Raw genomic sequence first — 19331 nt, 5'->3', positions numbered from 1 at the left:
CCTCATAGAATTTGTAGCAACACTCACATTGCATCTGTAATAGCTTGATCATCATACTCTATTTTCACTTTCACCATTTACAAGTAGATTTGAGTAGAGGAATCTAGAGCAATAGTATCATTATGGTCCAAGGAAGCTTTCCAAATCATCAAAGAATTTTTGGAAATCCATTTAAACACCCTTCAATCTCTAGTTTTAAAGGTAAGTTTTTCAAACTTGAACTCTATCATTTAGGTATCATTTTCAATAAAACTCGATTCTATTATGCTTGCTACAATGTGAGGATCAAAAGCCCTCAACTGGTTGCCATTTATTCTTTGTACGGATCATTTAATTTAGTTTTTAAAAATTAGGGTTCTTGAAGTATTCTGAGAAATTCATGAGCTACAGTCTGAATAAATTTACGAATGATACATGGTTGCGTTCGTGTTGATATTCTGAGCATGTTTGGTCTTTACATCATTGAGAATGGTTGCCTAAATCACAAACACGATTTTCTGAAAATCTTTGAACCAAGGTTGAAGATGAAGTTCAATATGATTTTGAACACGATTTTAATTATATAAAATTGCGTGCATTTTGTAATCAGTTGTAGAGCGTTGGCTCATTGGTTAAGTTTTGAGCTGGTAATCATAGTGGCATGGGTTCAAACCTCCCTAGGGCCAAACTATACCACATACACATATAAAACTTATAATGTATTTAATTAAAAGAATACTGCATACTGAATAATATGATAAAACACAAATAATTTGATTAAATAAATTAATCAAATTTGAGGTGTTACTTAGCCTGCTCGTGGGGTTCCCATTGTCCTAATCACCCAATAGACATGAGTGATGAAATGGACCTATAATGACTAACTAAAGAGAGTAATGCATGAGGGGGAACCACTTCCTCCATGATTATAGGAAGATTAAGTCTTTCCCCTGATCACTTCCTTGGCCATGAAGGTGGGGCATAACTGCCCACTAATGTTACAACCCAGGCCAAAGAGAGCCTATATAGATAATACCTTTCCCCAAATAGGAGAGAGAAGTGGAGGACTCTCTATCAAGTAACACATATTTAGACACATCCAAACACCACTCGGGGAGTATTATGCTCCGAGTAACCCTAGCAACATCACTCTAACCGCCCGCGACCTAGCAGCGCCGACCAACAGCGTGGTCTCTCACCTTATGTGAGATGGTCCCATAAACAACTTCAAAAACTACCGTATATGGATACTAGCCGCCGTGAGCTAGCCCTCACTTCAAACATGTAATATACCCACTAAGGTCTCCGAGTCTCCCTGCTCTTATAGTGGAAACATGCACACACTCATAATTTTTGAACAGAACAGTTTAACATTTATTTGGCATGATATATGTAATAATAATAAAATATTCATTCTCTTTGAATATATAAATAAAATTAATAATGCACCTTCATGTTCATTAGTTAATACAACAACTTATAAACCTTTGAACAATCCAAAAATGTCCAACACAATAAACTTTTAATTTTCTTAAAAAATTAACCATAAATTTTAGCACTTATATTTTGGAAAATTGAAATAAATTCTAAGTTTAAAATTAATTAAATTTACAAGTTTGGCCACTTTGATAATTAGAAACTTTCATAATATTTAATTTATATAACCCTAAACAAAATCCCCAATAGACATATATATATATATATATATATATATATATATATACTATAGACGTTATATAAAATTGAATCTTAATGCTGATTAAAGACGACCATAATTTAAATATATGCATTAAAGTATAAGGTTTTATTTGCGAGTTTGGAGGGGAAGAGAGGGAAGGGCTTTGAAAAATAGGAAGGATTGGGTGAAAATAATAGAAATATTTTGGGTAGGAGGGTTTTGGAGGGTTTGATTTTATTTATAACACCAAAAACCCTATAAAATGAGGGAACTCAAAAATTGTATTGAATGAGGGTTTTGGAGGACTTACATAAATTTTCTAAAAATCTTTTATGTTGTTATAGTATTCTAAAAATTAAAAATATAGTAACGATAATGACTCTTTCATCATTCTAAACAAAATTATTTTTTTAAAAATGTCAAATATTTTTCTATATTTTTTTAAAATTTCGTTTTCAGTTTCCTATTAATAACACTAATATGCTTGGACCCACTCTTTGTACATAAATTGTGATTTTAAATCTCACATGAGAGGGTTTTAGGAGACACAATATATTTATTTTCATAGCATGTTTAGATTGGCTTTTGGAAGACCCAGAATCAATTCTAGAGGCGTAGAATTGATTTTGGGTGAGTTTGAGATGTTTGTTTTATCAAAAATAGAATTGATTCTGCCTCCAGATTTGATTCTACTTGAAGTTAGAATTTGTAACTTCTACCTAAAGAATTGATTCTAGGTGATTTTTACACTGGAATTTGTTGTTCAACTCAATTTTACATAAATGTATCCAAACATAAATTAATTCTGCTAAACTCAATTCTGTTAAAATCAATTCTACCAAACTCAATTCTATTAGAATCAATTCTGCCTACCGGCAATCCAAATACACCTTCCTCATAACCATTCTTTAATGACTATGGATAAATAAACTATTATGGAAATAATATGTACCTTAATTTGTTTTGACTATCATCAAATCACTATATATATATATATATATATATATATATATATATATATAGAGAGAGAGAGAGAGAGAGGAGAGATCAAATTACACCCGAAGAGTTACACCACGAGTTACACTCGCTCACAACTTCGTTTCGAATAAATATTTTTTAAAATTAATCGTTGGATTGAAACATACTATCATATAGACCATACCTATAAAGTTTGAGATTAATCTATAATGATTTACTATGTCAACGAATTACATCAAAATTAACGTTATATGAAAGTTCAATTTGACATTAATCTTTGGATATCTTGATGGTATAGTAAATTATTATAGATTAATCTCAAACTTTATAGGTATGATCTATATGATATTATGTTTCAATCCAACGGTTAATTTTAGAAAAATATTTATTAGAAATGAAGTTATGAGCGACTGTAACTCGTGGTGTAACTTTTCTGGTGTAATTTGATCCCTCCTTATATATATATATATATATATATATATATATATATATATATATATATATATATATATATATATATATATATATATATATATATATATATATATATATATATATATATATATATATATATATATATATATATATATATATATATATATATATATATATATATATATATATATATATATATATATATATATATATATATATATATAAACTGAATGAAACTATATAGAGATCAAAAGATAGGAAGAGAAGAGAACAAGCAATATAGTATTATATTCTTCTCAAGGGTGAACTTTACATTGTAATATGGGTCTTATTTATAGGACCCAAAGGAGGTAGAAAATTATGTACATTAAAGTGGAATAGGAAGATGAAGAATAAGAAGAGGGATGGACATCCACTAGCATAAATGTTTATAACACTCCCCCTTGGATGTCCATTGAGGATATGCCTCGTTAAAACCTTACTAGAAAAAACCCAGTGGGAAAAAATCTAGTGAAGGAAAAAGAGTACAATATTCTTTCATTTCTCCCCCTCAGTTGAACAGTCATTTCTTCGATGAAGACCAATCTTGTGTACTAGTTGATTAAAAATTCTGCTTGGGAGTGACTTTGTGAAAAGGTCTGCAAGGTTATCACATGAACAGATTTGTTGGATGCTTATATCACCATTCTTTTGGATATCATGAGTAAAGAAGAACTTTGGGGAAATGTGTTTTGTCCGGTCTCCTTTAATGTAACCATCTTTCAATTGAGCGATGCATGCGGTATTATCTTCATATATGATCATTGTATTTAATTTTTCAAAAGATAAACCACAAGTATTTTGGATGTGCTGAATTAAGGATCTCAACCAAACGCATTCTCGACTTGCCTCATGTAATGCTAAAAGTTCTGCATGATTATATGATGTTGCTGCTATGGTTTGTTTCACCGATCTCCATGAAATAGTTGTACCTCCACATGTAAACAAATAACCAGTTTGTGATCTACCATTATGAGGATCTGACAAGTAACCTGCATCTGCATAACCTGTTAATTCGAATTGGGATACTTTTGTATAAAACAAACCCATGTCTATTGTACCTCTAAGGTAACGAAGTATATGTTTGACTCCGTTCCAATGTCTTCGTGTAGGTGAAGAACTGTATCTTGCTAATAGATTTACAGCAAATGATATATCAGGACGTGTATAATTAGCAAGGTACATTAGTGCTCCAATTGCACTGAGATATGGTACTTTAGGACCAAGCAATTCTTCATCCTTTTCTCGAGGTCTGAAAGGATCTTTCTCCACATCTAATGATCTAACAACCAATGGAGTAGACAACAGATGACTTTTGTCCATATAGAAGCGTTTTAACACTTTTTATATAGCCTTCTTGATGTACAAATATTCCTTTGTCCAAATGTTCAATTTGCAAACCTAGACATAATTTTGTCTTTCCTAGGTCCTTCATCTCAAACTCTTTCTTTAAACAACTCATAGCTTTTGGGAGCTCTTCAGGAGTTCCAATAATATTTATGTCATCCACATAGATAGCTATTATTGCGAATTCCTTTCCTGATCTTTTTATAAAAATACAAGGACAAATGGAGTTATTTGTATATCCTTCTCTAAGCAAATATTCACTGAGGCGATTATACCACATTTGTCCAGACTGTTTCAGCCCATAGAGAGACTTGTTCAATCTTATGGAGTAGCGTTCTCGAGATTCGGAGTTGTGTGCATCTGGTACATTGAACCCTTCAGGGAGTTTCATGTAAATTTCACTATCAAGTGAACCATACAGATAAGCTGTTACAACATCCATCATGTGCAAATTAAGCCCTTCGTGTGCTACTAGGCTTATTATATATCGAAAAGTGCTTGCATCCATTACAGGTGAATATGTCTCATCAAAATCAATTCCAAGTCCTTGGGAAAATCCTTGAGCGACAAGTCGAGCTTTGTATCTCACAATTTCACCTTTTTCATTTTGTTTTCGTACGAAAACCCATCTGTATCCAACTGGCTTCACACCTTCAGGTGTTCGGACTACAGGTCCAAAAACTTGTCTTTTATAGAGTGAGTTTAATTCTGCTTCAATCGCATCCTTCCATTTTGGCCAGTCCTCACTTTGTCTACAAATTTTAATAGACGTTGGTTCCTCATCCTCTTTGCCATTTATCTCATTTAGCGCTATATTGTATGCAAAAACATCATCAATGTCGACTTCGTTTCGGTTCCATTGTATTCCATTTTGGACATAATTTATCAAGATCTCTTTATTTTCATGAATTTCAGGTACCTGGTCAATCTATTCTAGAGATGAAATGTCTATTATGTCTGACGATTCTTTTAGATTTTCTATATCCTCACTTGGGCCATCTTTATTCTTAGCTCCCTTTCTTGTTCGAGGATTTTTATCTTTGGAACCGATTGGTCTACCACGCTTCAGGCGTGGTTGAGACTCATTAGATTGTCCAACAGGGATATCAATTTTTATTGGAGCATTTGCAGCTGGTATATATGATTTAGTCACACTTTTTGGATCAGTGAACCCATTTGGCAATTGATTTGCTAAGTTTTGCAGGTGAATTATCTTTTGAACTTCTAGTTCACATTGTTTTGTTCGAGGATCAAGATGAGATAATGATAATTCATTCCAACTGATATCTTTTTCCACCTTCTTATTCTCTCCCCCTAATGCTGGAAAATTTGATTCATCAAAATGACAATCAGCAAAACGAGCAGTGAATAAATTTCCTGTTGTTGGTTCAAGGTGCTTTATAATAGACGGAGATTCATATCCAACATATATTCCCATCCTCCTTTGAGGACCCATCTTATTGCGATGTGGTAGAGAAATTGGAACATACACCGCACATCCAAAAATTCTTAGATGGGAAATATTAGGTTCTTTACCAAAAACTAATTGTAAAGGGGAAGAGGTGTGGTAACTCGTTGGCCTGATGCGAATTAATGTTGCAGCATGCAAAATTGCATGTCCCCAAGCTGAAACTGGGAGCTTGCATCTCATAATCAGTGGTCTTGCAATTAATTTTATTCGTTTAATAAATGATTCTGCAAGTCCATTTTGTGTATGAACATGTGTTACTGGGTGTTCAATGTCAATCCCAATAGACATACAATACTCATTAAATGCTTGAGATGAAAATTCTGCAGCATTATCAAGACGAATTTTCTTGACAGGATAATCGGGGAAATGGGCTCTTATTCGAATCAGTTGAGCTAGCAATCTCGCAAACGCTTGGTTACGAGTTGACAACAAACAAACATGTGACCATCTAGTTAATGCATCAATTAAAACCATAAAATATCTAAATGGTCCACATGATGGGTGTATTGGCCCACAAATATCACCATGTATGCGCTCTAAAAAACTGATAGATTCATTTCCAATTTTTGTTGGTGGTGGCCGAATTATCAACTTCCCCTGTGAGCAAGAGCTGCAAGAGAACTTATTCGATTGAATAATTTCCCTACTCATTAACTGATGACCGCATGAATTTTCAATTATTTTTTGCATCATTATATAACCGGGATGGCCCAACCGGTCATGCCAAATTAGAAATTTATCATTATTTGTAAACTTCTGGTTTACAGTTGCATGTGCTTCAGTTGTACTAATATAAGTTTAGTACAGGCCAGAGGATAAAGCCGATAGCTTTTCCATTACACATTTTGTGTCTGAATTGTGTTTTGTAATACACAGATGTTCAATCCCTCCATCATCTCCTGTTTCAATATAGTATCCATTTAGGCGGATATCTTTGAAACTTAATAAATTTCTATGGGACTTGGGGGAATATAATGCATTATCAATGTGCAATATTGTTCCACCACGTAACAACATATGGGCTCTTCTAGAGCCTTCAATTATTTTTGAGGTGCCATAAATAGTACTGACATTAGTTTTTCGATTCACTAAATTAGAGAAATATTTTTTATGCTTGAGAATTGTGTGGGTTGTTGCACTGTCAGCAAGGCACACATCTTCATTACTGGAGCTAGTGTCCATATTCATTCTAAAAACAATATTTTTTTTAACAATAAGTTATAAGCGCACATTAAAAACACAAATTATTTAAATAGTAAATTATGTAAACAAACAAGTAGAAAACACACTTTATTATTATTAGAAAATAAAATTCAAAACATCCATAAAACTTAAAAAGAAAATTTCCATAAATTTTATTTCTTGACATTTCCATCTCCAATAAGGTGATCAATTTTTCCATCTGGATCAGCAAAGAAGTCACCAATATCTAAATGGGTAACATCCATATTACCGTAATCTGGATCATCATCTTCATTAGCAAAGTGAGTCTCGATCCTTTCCTTTTTATTTTTCAGTGATTTTTGATAAAGATCAACAAGGTGTTTTGGAGTACGACAAGTGCGACTCCAATGAACTTTTCCTCCACAACGATAGCAAATATTTTCATTTGTTTTGCTACTCTGACCCTCTTTTTCATTCTTTTCAACATTTTTCCACTTCGGGTGGAAATATGTGTTTTTATGATTCCCATTGCGACCACGATCAAAACCAAGACCATGAGCATAATTACGACCACGACCACGTGCGTATGCACGACCGCGGCCACGAATTTTCCTATAGTGGTCGTGCCTTGCCACATTCACTTCTGGGAATGGAGTTGTACCAGTGGGACGGGCCTCGTGATTTTTCATCAATAGTTCATTATTTTGCTTAGCCACAAGAAGACAAGATATTAGGTCAGAATATTTAATAAACCCCTTTTCTCGATACTGCTGCTGCAGGAGCACATTGGATGCATGAAAAGTGGAAAATGTTTTTTCTAGCATATCTTCATCAGTTACTTTTTCTCCACATAATAATAACTTAGAAGTTATTCTAAACATTGCAGAATTATAATCACTTACACTTTTAAAATTCTGCAAACGTAAATGCTTCCATTCATATCGAGCTTTTGGTAGGATAATCGTTTTTTTATGATCATATCTATCTTTCAAATTTTTCCACAAGACATGTGGGTCAGTTACGGTAAGATACTCATTTTTAAGATCCTCGTGAAGGTGACGACGAAGGAATATCATGGCTTTTGCCTTTTGTTGATCAGATGATTTATTTCCTTCTTTAATAGTGTCATCGTGACCTTCTGCGCTTAAATGAATTTGGGCGTCTAGGGCCCATGTCAAATAGTTCTTTCCCGAAATATCAAGAGCCCCAAAATCCAATTTTGTAAGATTTGACATACTTAGTAGTTCTATCATAAAAATAAAAGAAATAAAAATATTATAATGACATAATTATCATAAAGGCAATATTAAATATTAATATTTAAAATAATACTTTTGTAAATTCTAATATTTAGAAATAACACAATAGTAAAGTAGATTGTTTTTTTTATCTGTTTGTTTTTTTTTATAAAAAAATATCAATTTAGTGACAAAATACATCTTACATATACAATAAAATAAAATAAATAAATAAAGCATTATGAGTTCTTCATGAACTATACAATGTTATTTTGCTATCCTTCAGGGATGCTTTGCTTTTGTTACAAACAATGATCTAAAAATTATAACCATCCTTCTGGGATGTGTTAAAATTAAAACCATCCTTCTGGGATGCAAAAAGTTATTTCTTCTTTCTCTAATTCAATTCCACCGAATAAACAAAAATAATTCTTTCATGCTTTAAGCCAAATCCACCTTTTAATCCTTTGACACAATTAAATTTATTTGTGCACTATCCATCAAAATTAGGGGTGTTCGCGGGCCGGTTTGGTTCGGTTTTGAGAGAATCCGATACCCGAACCGATTAAAATTTTATGGATTGGTTTGGATTGGATTTGAAATTTTTTGCAATAAAGCCCAAGCCAAACCAAACCGAGAAACAACGGGTTGGTTTGGATTGGATTGAACGGGTAGATAAAAAATAGAAAAAAAATATTTGAAAAAACTAACTTATTTAAAAATTAATTTTTTCATGATAATATAAAAAATAATACTAATAGTATTTAATCGTAAATATTAGACTAGAAATATTTCTCTCATAGATTCAAAAATATCTAACAAGAAAAATATTTAACCTAAAAGATTTTGAATCTATAATTAGTCACTTGAGTTAGTATGATAATGAATGTGTTTCATAACTCTATACTCATTTACCACAATACACTAACAATTTTCTAATAAAAAATTAAAATAAAATGACTTGTCCACATACGATATTTCACTTTTTTTCTTCTTGAAGTTGAATGCTTGATAGTAATTTTTATGATTATTAATCATGATTGGTTTGGGTTGGGTTTGCGGGTAGAAAATTGAAAATCCGATACCCGAACCAATTGCCATTGGATTTCATTGGTTCGGTTCGGTTCTTGTCCGAACTAGAAAAATGTCCAACCCGAACACTATGCGTTGGTTTGGATTCCGGTTTGGTTCGGATTTACCCGAACCAATGAACACCCCTAATCAAAATTGGAATCATTGTAAAGCCACATGTGTCATCCAGAACCTCATCAACATCAACCCATCTTACTTAAAGTTGAGTTGCTACCTGAGTTTTTTTTTTAATAATATTCTTAAACATACATCAATTCTATTACAAATAAAATTACAATAAAATTACATAATCTTAACCATAAAATTACAATAAAATCATTGAACAATAAAATTACAAAATTTTAAATGTCCTAATATGATTATATTTACTGAATATCATAAATAAATAAAAACAATGATCTCCTCCAAATCATACCTGAGAGCGTCGTGCTGATAACGTATTATAAATTGAATGAAACTATATAGAGATCAAAAGATAGGAAGAGAAGAGAACAAGCAATATAATATTATATTCTTCTCAAGGGTGAACTTTACATTGTAATATGGGTCTTATTTATAGGACCCAAAGGAGGTAGAAAATTATGTACATTAAAGTGGAATAGGAAGATGAAGAATAAGAAGAGGGATGAACATCCACTAGTATAAATGTTTATATATATATATATATATATATATATATATATATATATATATATATATATATATATATATATATATATATATATATATATATATATATATATATATATATATATATATAACTTTTTAAACTTGCATGTATCCAAGTTTTGTTGGTATCTTTAGTCATGGTATATGTCATCGCATATATGATAATATGCTCACGGTCATCATTTTTCACGTGTAGATATATTTTCAATTACCTACTCCTAAATCATAGCCATATATTGATTTGGCTATGAAAATGCACTTGTAGGAACCCACCTTTCCTCCTCAACCACTAAAAGGACAATAATGAAATACAAATGTCCCCCCATCAATTTTGGCCTCTTTATAACTTGAAACAAAACACAATTATTTAGTTATTAACCTCAATATCATAGCTCAAGGTCTTGTGTAGAACACCCAAAAGAGTTACAAAAAAGTTCAAATATTATTATATGTATTTTAAAATAATTAATATATGTAATTCATTTTAAATATATTAATTATTCAATAAATTTAAAATATTAACACTTTTTATAATAAAAATTAAAAAATTAACATATTGTGTTACAACTAATAACAATAAATAGTATTTTCTTTTACTTTCTCCGTCCAACAAATTTTGTTTTATTTGATCATTTTACAAATATTAAAAACTATAATAATTTATAAAAATATTACTAGTATTAATTTACATTTATTAACTATTAATATATTTCAATTATAATAAATACAAAGTCAAGAATAATAATTCAAAAATAGTATAAGTTGTATTGATTAAAAAATATAATTCAAATTGAATTCAAATTCAAATAAAAATGAAATATAAAATAATAAAATAAAAAATCCTAATATTTATTAAAAATTATTATTATTATATATCTAAAAAATATCTTAGAATAAAAAACACTTTAATAAGATGATAAATAATCTCTTTTATTTTAGTTAGATGTATTGGATTCGAACGCAATTTTGAATGTTAAAATTTATAAAGAAAATTGTTGAATTTTGTTTTATTTTTTTTTATAATTTATTGTAGTTCTCTCTTATATGAAACATTAGTCTATTGTGTTTGGAAAAACAAAAATATCTTAGGTTTTCCCATAGAACAATAGTTATGAGAGAGTGACCCATAAGCATATGCTCACAATTCCATTTTGATTCCTCAATTTCCCTCCATCAAAAGAATATCCATTCATTTTTTGTGCCAAGATTCTTCCCTTAAAAATCCACAAACCCATTTCATATCAAATTTACCAATTCCATCTTTTAAATATTAATTACCCTATATTACACTCTTTCACCAATTCCTTCCTTTCATCATGAACTCTTCTCTCTCTATAAATTCCTCTCTCTCTCCTCCTTTTCTCTCACCTCACTCCACCACCCTTTCTTCATCATCATCTTGTTCTTATTCCTTTTCCTATTCATCCAATTTCAATCCTCAAAGTTTTGTTAGATTTACATCTTTTCGAGCACAACCCATTACACCCTTTTGCAAAAAGGTTCGATTTTGGAACTTGGAAGGGATTGAGAGTGTGAAGAGACGAAAAAGTTTGAAGCTTGAAGCTACTACGAAAATGACCATTGATGAAGAGAGTTTGTTGAATGTTAGAGATGAAGAAGAGGGTCCTCCTGACTCTGTTTTGAATGACCATGAGAGTAATTCTAAACCTCGTAGAATTGCTTTGTTTGTTGAGCCTTCTCCTTTTTCGTAAGTAGCGTTTTATTCAATGTAGAATCTTTTCAATATTGAAAAATCAATCTTTGATGTTGTGTTTGTGTTTTTGAAGTATAATTGTTCTATGTTGGAACATGTGACAACGTTGATCTTTGATTTTTACTTGAGTTGACTTTGTGTAATTGGTCTGATTTTGTGGTGTTTGATGAGTTTGGGTTTGGTTGGCTTAGATTTTATATAGATCAAGTAAATTGAAATTGGTTTGATTTTGTATAATTGATTAGGACTAAAAGTTGATTAAATGTAAAGTGATTTGTGGTTAAGTGCTTCGATGGAAAAGTTGGTTGAAAGGCTATAGAATCAATTGTAGATGTCAAAATTCTAAACTTTAGCTTCAAGTTAGAATCAATTCTTGAAGAAAAATCAATTTTACTCTAGAATATCCAAACATACGCTTCATGTGTTTTGAAATATCTTTAGTATTAGCTTAACATTTATTCTCAGCTATGTTCTGCTGTTTTTTGGGAATCTGAATTGTGAATATTTTGGTCTGAACTCAAAAAGTTTATTTCTTCGAATCCTCGTTGAGAAACTAAGTTCGCAAGCAAGAATTTAAATTGCAGTTGCGGTCATGTTATGATTATGTTATTGCAAAAATTTACACCGAAAAATGACTGATATACGGGTGTGTTTGGATTGGCGGTGGACAAAATTGATTCTAGCAGAATTGAGTTTGGTAGAATTGATTTTATGTTTGGATATATTTATGTAAAAGTGAGTTGAACAATAAATTACAGTGTAATTGTGGTTAACATAGATATATAAAATGTTGATGTGGCATGGCTACAATCGCGCAGTAACTAATGTTTTTCTGTCTAGCTGTGTCTGCATTAAAAGTTTACGATTATGACCTACTGAAATTGAATAACACATGGCATTATTCTTGTATAATCCTCCATAAGAAAATAGTGTGATACCAAAGAATTTACCATAATGATTTGGTTTGCGTCTTTTCTTTTTCAGATATGTCTCGGGATACAAGAATCGTTTCCAGAATTTTATAAAGTACCTCAGGGAAATGGGAGATGAGGTAACATCTTTGTGTAAAAATGCTTATTTTCTTTGAAATTCAATGCTTTTCTCTATCAACTAACTACATTTGCGCGTTATATATAGGTCTTGGTTGTAACAACACATGAAGGAGTACCTAAGGAATTTTATGGAGCACAACTAATTGGATCGAAAAGGTTGTTAACATTGATCTCTTTAGCTTCTAGCTAATTTTTTTCTTAAAAATTCACCTTGATTGATACTAATCTGTTCTTTGAAGTTATGACGGCTTCTACATCCATAGCATCATACTAATGATTTTCATTAATATATAAAAAACGCAGTTTCCCGTTTCCTTGGTATCAGAAGGTACCACTCTCTTTGGCACTTAGTCCAAGAATAATATCAGCAGTTGCGCAATTTAAGCCCGACATAATTCATGCTTCATCCCCCGGAATAATGGTATGTCCGCCGTTCATTTTCATTTCTTTATCACCTCATTTATTAACGATTCGACTTTAAAGGACAAAAGTGTCTTAGAAGACTTATTTGACTCGAACTACATTTCAGGTTTTTGGTGCTCTTATCATTGCAAAGCTTCTGTCAGTTCCTATTGTCATGTCGTATCATACTCATGTACCAGTGTAAGTTGCATATTTCACTAAAATTTCGTATTTTCTAAATTTATTTTTTAACATTGGCGTTGCTATAATATCTTAGTGTTCTTATGGTTGATTTTTTTGTCGGTTCAGATACATTCCAAGATACACATTTAGCTGGCTAGTGCAACCGATGTGGTTGGTTCTAAGTATGTATACTCTCTTGTTTTCATCTTTCGATTTGGAATCATATTTTTGTGAGAGTAACATGAATTTTTTGTTTTATATAGAGTTTCTGCATAGAGCAGCCGATCTAACTCTAGTGCCATCGGCTGCCATTGCAAGGGATCTTGAAGAAGCTAGAGTAACAGCAGGTGAGCATAAACACGCATCATATAAGTGCTTATGCGTAAACTAGGGTCTGTTTTGATAAACAGCTTATTTGAAGCTTATAGCACAAGTGCTTATTAAAATAAGCTCTTATGAATAAGATGAATAAGATTGTATAAGCTATTTTTGTAACAAAAGATAAAATGAATTTAAATTGTTTTTATATATGCTATAAGCTGTTTTCATATGTTATCTTGGATAACTTATAAAAATAAGTTCAAAAAAGTTTATGAAAAATGTCATAAGTTGTTTTGATAAAATCTCCCAAACAGTGTCACATAACTTATTTCCATATCAAAAAGATAAAATAAAGTCAAACTATTTCTATATAAGCTATATGGAAATAAGCTGAAAACAACTTTTGTACATGTCATAAGCTGCTTTCAAAAGCTCTCCTAGATAGTCTCACAAGTGCTTATGCTAATAAATACATTCAAATAAATTAGGATCTTTATCGATGAAACATGCTTTATCTGACATGTTTTTCCTTTTGATGTTCAGCTAACAAGATTCGTCTTTGGAACAAGGGTGTTGATTCTGAAAGTTTCAATCCTCGATACAAGTCACATGAAATGCGATTGAGACTGAGGTGAGTACCTTTCGTCATTTGCATGTGCGAAGTTTGAAATAATGGGGTTTCATTTTATTCTTATACTTTTGTTATGCAGCAATGGTGAACCGGAGAAGCCCTTAATTGTTCATGTCGGACGACTTGGAGTTGAGAAGAGTTTAGATTTTCTCAAAAGGTAAATATCATCTTCTAAACTCGGTGTTTACACCCAAAAACTGCTCTATTAGTTACACTTACAGCTTTTACAAGATACGTTTTCTAGTAATTTACTACGAAATGTACCGTACTCTAAACTCGAATACTTGTTTCCTTCATTAACATCTGATACACATGACTTTGCAGTGTCATGGATAAGCTTCCTGAAGCACGAATCGCGTTTATTGGAGATGGACCTTACAGGTAACTTACTTTGATATGTCTTTGATATTAGTCCCTACATCAAGTAATTTCTCGTGTCTGATCAAAGCACGGACATTGGAAACACGACACCGACACCTTTTTTCAGAGGTGTCGGTGTTATAGGGCCCGATAACTAATATGGATTGTTAACTATAACAGGGAGGAGTTGGAGAAATTGTTTGAAGGCATGCCTGCAGTATTCACAGGAATGTTATCAGGTGAAGAATTATCTCAAACATACGCTAGTGGCGATGTCTTTGTTATGCCGTCAGAGTCCGAGACACTTGGTCAAGTTGTCTTGGAGGCTTTGTCTTCCGGGATTCCTGTTGTTGGAGCACGTGCCGGTGGAGTACCAGACATAATCCCCGAAGATCAAGAAGGCAAAATCGGATACCTATACACTCCAGGTGATCTCGACGATTGTTTAAGCAAACTAGTACCTCTGTTGCACGACAAAGAGTTGAGAGAAACGATGGGAAGAGCCGCACGTATAGAAATGGAGAAATACGATTGGAGGGAGGCCACTAGAACGATTCGCAACAATAATTACAACGCTGCGATTTGGTTCTGGCGCAAGAAGAAAGCTCAACTATTGTTACCGTTCCAATGGCTAACGAAACGTATTTTCCCGTCAGATGTAGTAGATAACGGAAAACCGACTGAAGTTGTAATAGATAATGGAAAGCCGATCGTATAAACTTTGGGAAGATTCCTTAGGCCTCAAGAAAGATTGAAGTCTTGTTGTATTAGACAAATGTGTGATTGGTTTATTGTAATGCATTCATTTGCTGTGTATATAGTGGATCAACATTTGTGCTAGCTTGTGCCATATTTTGTAGCATTATAATTTATAATGTAGATTTAAGGTGAATGTTGATTCATATTGTTATGCAATGTAAGTCACATTTGGGCAGTTTGTTAGTGAATAATCCATTCAAGTTTTTGGAACACAAATATACAAGAGTCCTTAGGACTAGGAGGATCTAATAACAACAAGCTTTATCACATTAAGTGCGATCAGCTACATAGATTAACTTTCGCCACAATGTTGTATCTAGTACTATACCTTTGCTTAAATTGTTAATCTCGAGATTTTTTTTTAGTAACTTCTCAAACTTATGACTATTATATTGCTGTCTCCATTTGCCTATACTTTCTTACTGCATCAATACACCTCTAGATACCTCCTGTTATTCAACTACAATATCATCACAATTGCATCAAGTCATCTATTTACCAAACTCCAATAATGATTGATCCAACCCAAGACAGGAAGATCCAAATAAGCACATGTTTTGGCATAGTCCAATATCAAAATACTCTAGCCACCTTAAGCACACCATGAAGATCCAAATAATGCACATTACCACTTATCTTTCTCTATCCCGAAAGAACATTGTTGACACTCAGCGAAAGCTGAATTCCCATGGCGATGAAATCCGAAATTAAAAGAAAAATAATATTGAAGAAATATAAATTTGGAGATGTATCTCCAAAGATATCATTTGCTTCAATTGTCATAAATTAAATAAGAAATTTTCTTGAAATAATTATATAATCATTATTATGTAAATTATATATTAGTCAAGAAAATAATTACTATAGAAAATAATTATTATGTAAACTATATATTAATCAAGAAAATAATTATTATAAAAAATAATTATTATAGTAAATAATAAATAATATTTATATTTATAGAAATAATAAAAAAATATTCTATTTCAAGAAATTTTTTATTTCTATTTATCCAATTTTATTGAGAAATTAATGACAATTGGAACAAATAGTATCTTCGGAGATAAAGACTATAATATCCTTGCTCAAAATTTCTACCATTTTCAAAATTCACTCAAACGAACCAAATTTTGAAATCTCTCGGGCGATACCGGAAATTTCAAGTTGATACCAGAAATTCTTTAAAAAAATGAGTAAAAAATCGACAAAGTTAAAATTTCCGGAAGATTTTTTTTTTGGAAATTTTAGAATTTTTGAAAATTTTATAGGAAATTATGAAATTTTTTGAAAATTTTACTAACAATTTCAAAATTTATTGAGTTCATGTTGCCGGAAAATTTGAAATTTCCGATAGTTCAATTTTTTTTTAAATTCTATAAATTTTAAATTTTCTTGTGCATACTTCTTTCACTATTATTTTAAGTTTTTTTTTATGACCGTATTTTCTAATCAAGTTTTAAAATTTTTTTAGTGGTAGCTTTTTTAATTAAAATGGGTCTAATATTTTTGTTATTTGTTATTTTTATTGAAGTAAATAGATCTCTATATATAAAAATCGTGACCCAAATAGATAGAATTAGAATTTATTACAAAATATAATAAAAATCGTGAGCCCAATTCGTAACTCCAAAAAACTAAAGCCCAATAAAGAAAGTTGAGTCCATATCCGTTCTTCTCTAACCTATATATAAATAAGTTTTACCAGATTGACTATCTATCAAATCCTATTAACAAGCGATTTTCACCCCTTTCTCCGAACCAGAATTGATTTTATCATATCTATAAGCGATTCTGTGATCTGATCTACTAACCGTGCGATTCTGTGATCTACTAACAGTTTCGAAAAGCGATTTTGACCGCTGCCTCTGAACCAGATAGGTTTTACCAGTTCTACAGACTTCAACCCATGGCGGTATGTGCCAATAATATAGATATATTTTATATTTACTTTTATATTTACTTTTGTTTTTGTTCGGGAATGAATTAAATTATATATATTTATATTTATTTTTGTTTTGATTTGAAATGAATTAAACCGAATGGAATTGATGTTCAGGCAGTAGGAGAATTTTTAAGGGAAGTAGAAGTTGCCTTTCATGATGACAGGGAAAAGTATGATCAATTTTGCAAACTCTGGGAAGATCTTCAATTTGGAAGAATTCATTATTTATTTTTCGAAGAAAAATTGACGAGCTTGTTTGAAGGACATAAACATTTAATTTTGGAATTCAACAAACTTCTGCCGAAACATGTATCCGACTTTTTTGAAGCAGTCAAAGTTACTTTAAAAGATGATTATCATGATTTTATTAAAGTTGTTGCAGATTACATGAATAGAAAGATTGATGAAAGGTGTCTTTCTTCAAGAGTGGAGGTGCTGCTCAGACGGCATGAGCATGCGGATTTAATCAGCCAGATTAGCACCTTCCTTTCAGCTCAGTGTCATGCCACATTTCCTCGTTGGGATGAACTTCCTTTTGATGTGCTTGATGTTATTTCCCGAAAGCTCGATTTTGCCGACCTCTTTCAATTTTCTCGTGTTTGCACTAATTGGAGAGTTGTTCATAAATCAATAGATCAATCAAAATTCTTGACATCCCAAGAACCATTACTTGTTGAGGTTTTGAAATCTCCTGTTAAGGTACCATATTCCTGTATTAGCCTACCCAAACAAAAAGTTTATCCTTTGAACAAGATGATGATGAACATGTTGAGTTACTCAGGTGACTCCTTCCCTATCTATGTTAGCTGTTCCTGTGGATATTTCGTTATTATAGCGGACAATTCTTCGCTTCTGCTCATCAATCCATTTACAAGAATAAAAAAGAAGGTAATTTGTCCATCCACCTTTGAGTTCAGTTTCTCACCTGAACATAAATACCAAGCATTACTTGATTTTGACAAAGACTATGAGGAATTTGTTTTGGTATTTTTATGCTTTCAGTCCAACAGTCTGCATGTCTATCAATCTAGAAATAATGGTTGGGTTACTTGTTCCACTGACTATCCCCATGATATTGGCAACTTAGTTCACAACTTTATTGACGACTTTGTGGCTTTGAACAATATAATATATGTTGTTACTTCGGAGGCCAGGATAGGGGTACTCAATTTGAATTCTGCAAATATTGAATTTTTTAAAATGGCTAATTCCCACAATTTAAAAAAATTAGAGTTACAGAGATCATCCTTTAACTTGGTTAAATGTGATGACGAACTTTTTTTAGTTCGATTAAATCCTGATCTTACAAGGGGTTCCTTCTCTCCGCCAGAGAGAAAAGTTTTCAAGATAGATTTCTCAACCATGACTTACGTGGAACTCGAAACCTTGGGGAACATTGCATTATTTTATGCTTGTTTTAAGAGCTGTAAGGCATTGAGCAACCCGAATAAATGGGGGTATGAGAACAACTCTGTGTATCAAGTTTGTAGTCATCTTCCTCATCAAATTACCAATTGTACTGTTTATAATTGGGATAAAAAATCTGAGAAATATATTGCGCCTCCAAATCTTAGAACAAAGGGCAGCAGTATCTTAGATTGGTGTTTTATAATATGAAGTAAATTATTCTCTCTAATTATTGAGTAAACTTTGTTCGTTCTTTTGCGGTTGTTTCTCCAATTTTATTAACTTTACTGTTTATTATGTTCTTAATCGTTCTATCTGCTTAGTGAACCCCTTTTGCGTTTTTTTTTTTTGAATAATCATTGAATTATACACCTTAACTCCTGTAATAAAAGAATTAATTTGTTTTCAAATTGCTTGTTTTTGAAGAAACTTTTTAATTGTGTTTCTTCTGTCAACAAAATCTTTAAAAT

At 31.7% G+C, this 19331-nt stretch overlaps 3 protein-coding genes across 3 annotated transcripts; 2 read left to right on the top strand and 1 right to left on the bottom strand.

Annotated features, from left to right (window-relative positions):
* Window positions 1-7282: 7282 nt before the first annotated feature.
* LOC131604169 (uncharacterized) lies at window positions 7283-8326 on the bottom strand. Its single transcript, XM_058876631.1, has one exon. It carries the CDS (start codon window positions 8324-8326, stop codon window positions 7283-7285), a length of 1044 nt encoding a protein of 347 aa, XP_058732614.1.
* Window positions 8327-11234: 2908 nt separating this feature from the next.
* On the top strand, window positions 11235-15728 carry LOC131601306 (sulfoquinovosyl transferase SQD2-like). Its single transcript, XM_058873092.1, has 11 exons — window positions 11235-11798; window positions 12789-12855; window positions 12942-13012; window positions 13160-13277; window positions 13386-13459; window positions 13568-13623; window positions 13705-13788; window positions 14306-14393; window positions 14473-14550; window positions 14718-14774; window positions 14934-15728. The coding sequence occupies exons 1-11, from the start codon at window positions 11407-11409 to the stop codon at window positions 15469-15471; spliced, it is 1623 nt and encodes a 540-aa protein (XP_058729075.1). The 5' UTR covers window positions 11235-11406; the 3' UTR covers window positions 15472-15728.
* Window positions 15729-17418: 1690 nt separating this feature from the next.
* On the top strand, window positions 17419-19071 carry LOC131604168 (uncharacterized). The gene is made up of 3 exons (XM_058876630.1): window positions 17419-17424; window positions 17569-18342; window positions 18457-19071. Exons 1-3 carry the CDS (start codon window positions 17419-17421, stop codon window positions 19069-19071), a joined length of 1395 nt encoding a protein of 464 aa, XP_058732613.1.
* The last annotated feature ends 260 nt before the right edge of the window (window positions 19072-19331 follow it).

The sequence above is a fragment of the Vicia villosa genome, linkage group LG5, assembly GCF_029867415.1.
Source record: "Vicia villosa cultivar HV-30 ecotype Madison, WI linkage group LG5, Vvil1.0, whole genome shotgun sequence".
In the NCBI taxonomy this organism is placed as follows: Eukaryota; Viridiplantae; Streptophyta; class Magnoliopsida; order Fabales; family Fabaceae; genus Vicia; species Vicia villosa.
This window is presented reverse-complemented; position numbering and strand designations above follow the sequence as displayed.

Bases quoted from the DNA above. Each gene is read 5' to 3' on its own strand.
- LOC131604169 (XM_058876631.1), bottom strand. From the start codon at position 8,326: ATGTCAAATCTTACAAAATTGGATTTTGGGGCTCTTGATATTTCGGGA.
- LOC131601306 (XM_058873092.1), top strand. From the start codon at position 11,407: ATGAACTCTTCTCTCTCTATAAATTCCTCTCTCTCTCCTCCTTTTCTC. The intron at 13,278-13,385 runs GTATGTCCGCCG...ACTACATTTCAG, and splicing joins CTTCATCCCCCGGAATAATG to GTTTTTGGTGCTCTTATCAT. The intron at 13,789-14,305 runs GTGAGCATAAAC...TTTGATGTTCAG, and splicing joins AGAAGCTAGAGTAACAGCAG to CTAACAAGATTCGTCTTTGG.
- LOC131604168 (XM_058876630.1), top strand. The intron at 18,343-18,456 runs GTAATTTGTCCA...TTATGCTTTCAG, and splicing joins TTACAAGAATAAAAAAGAAG to TCCAACAGTCTGCATGTCTA.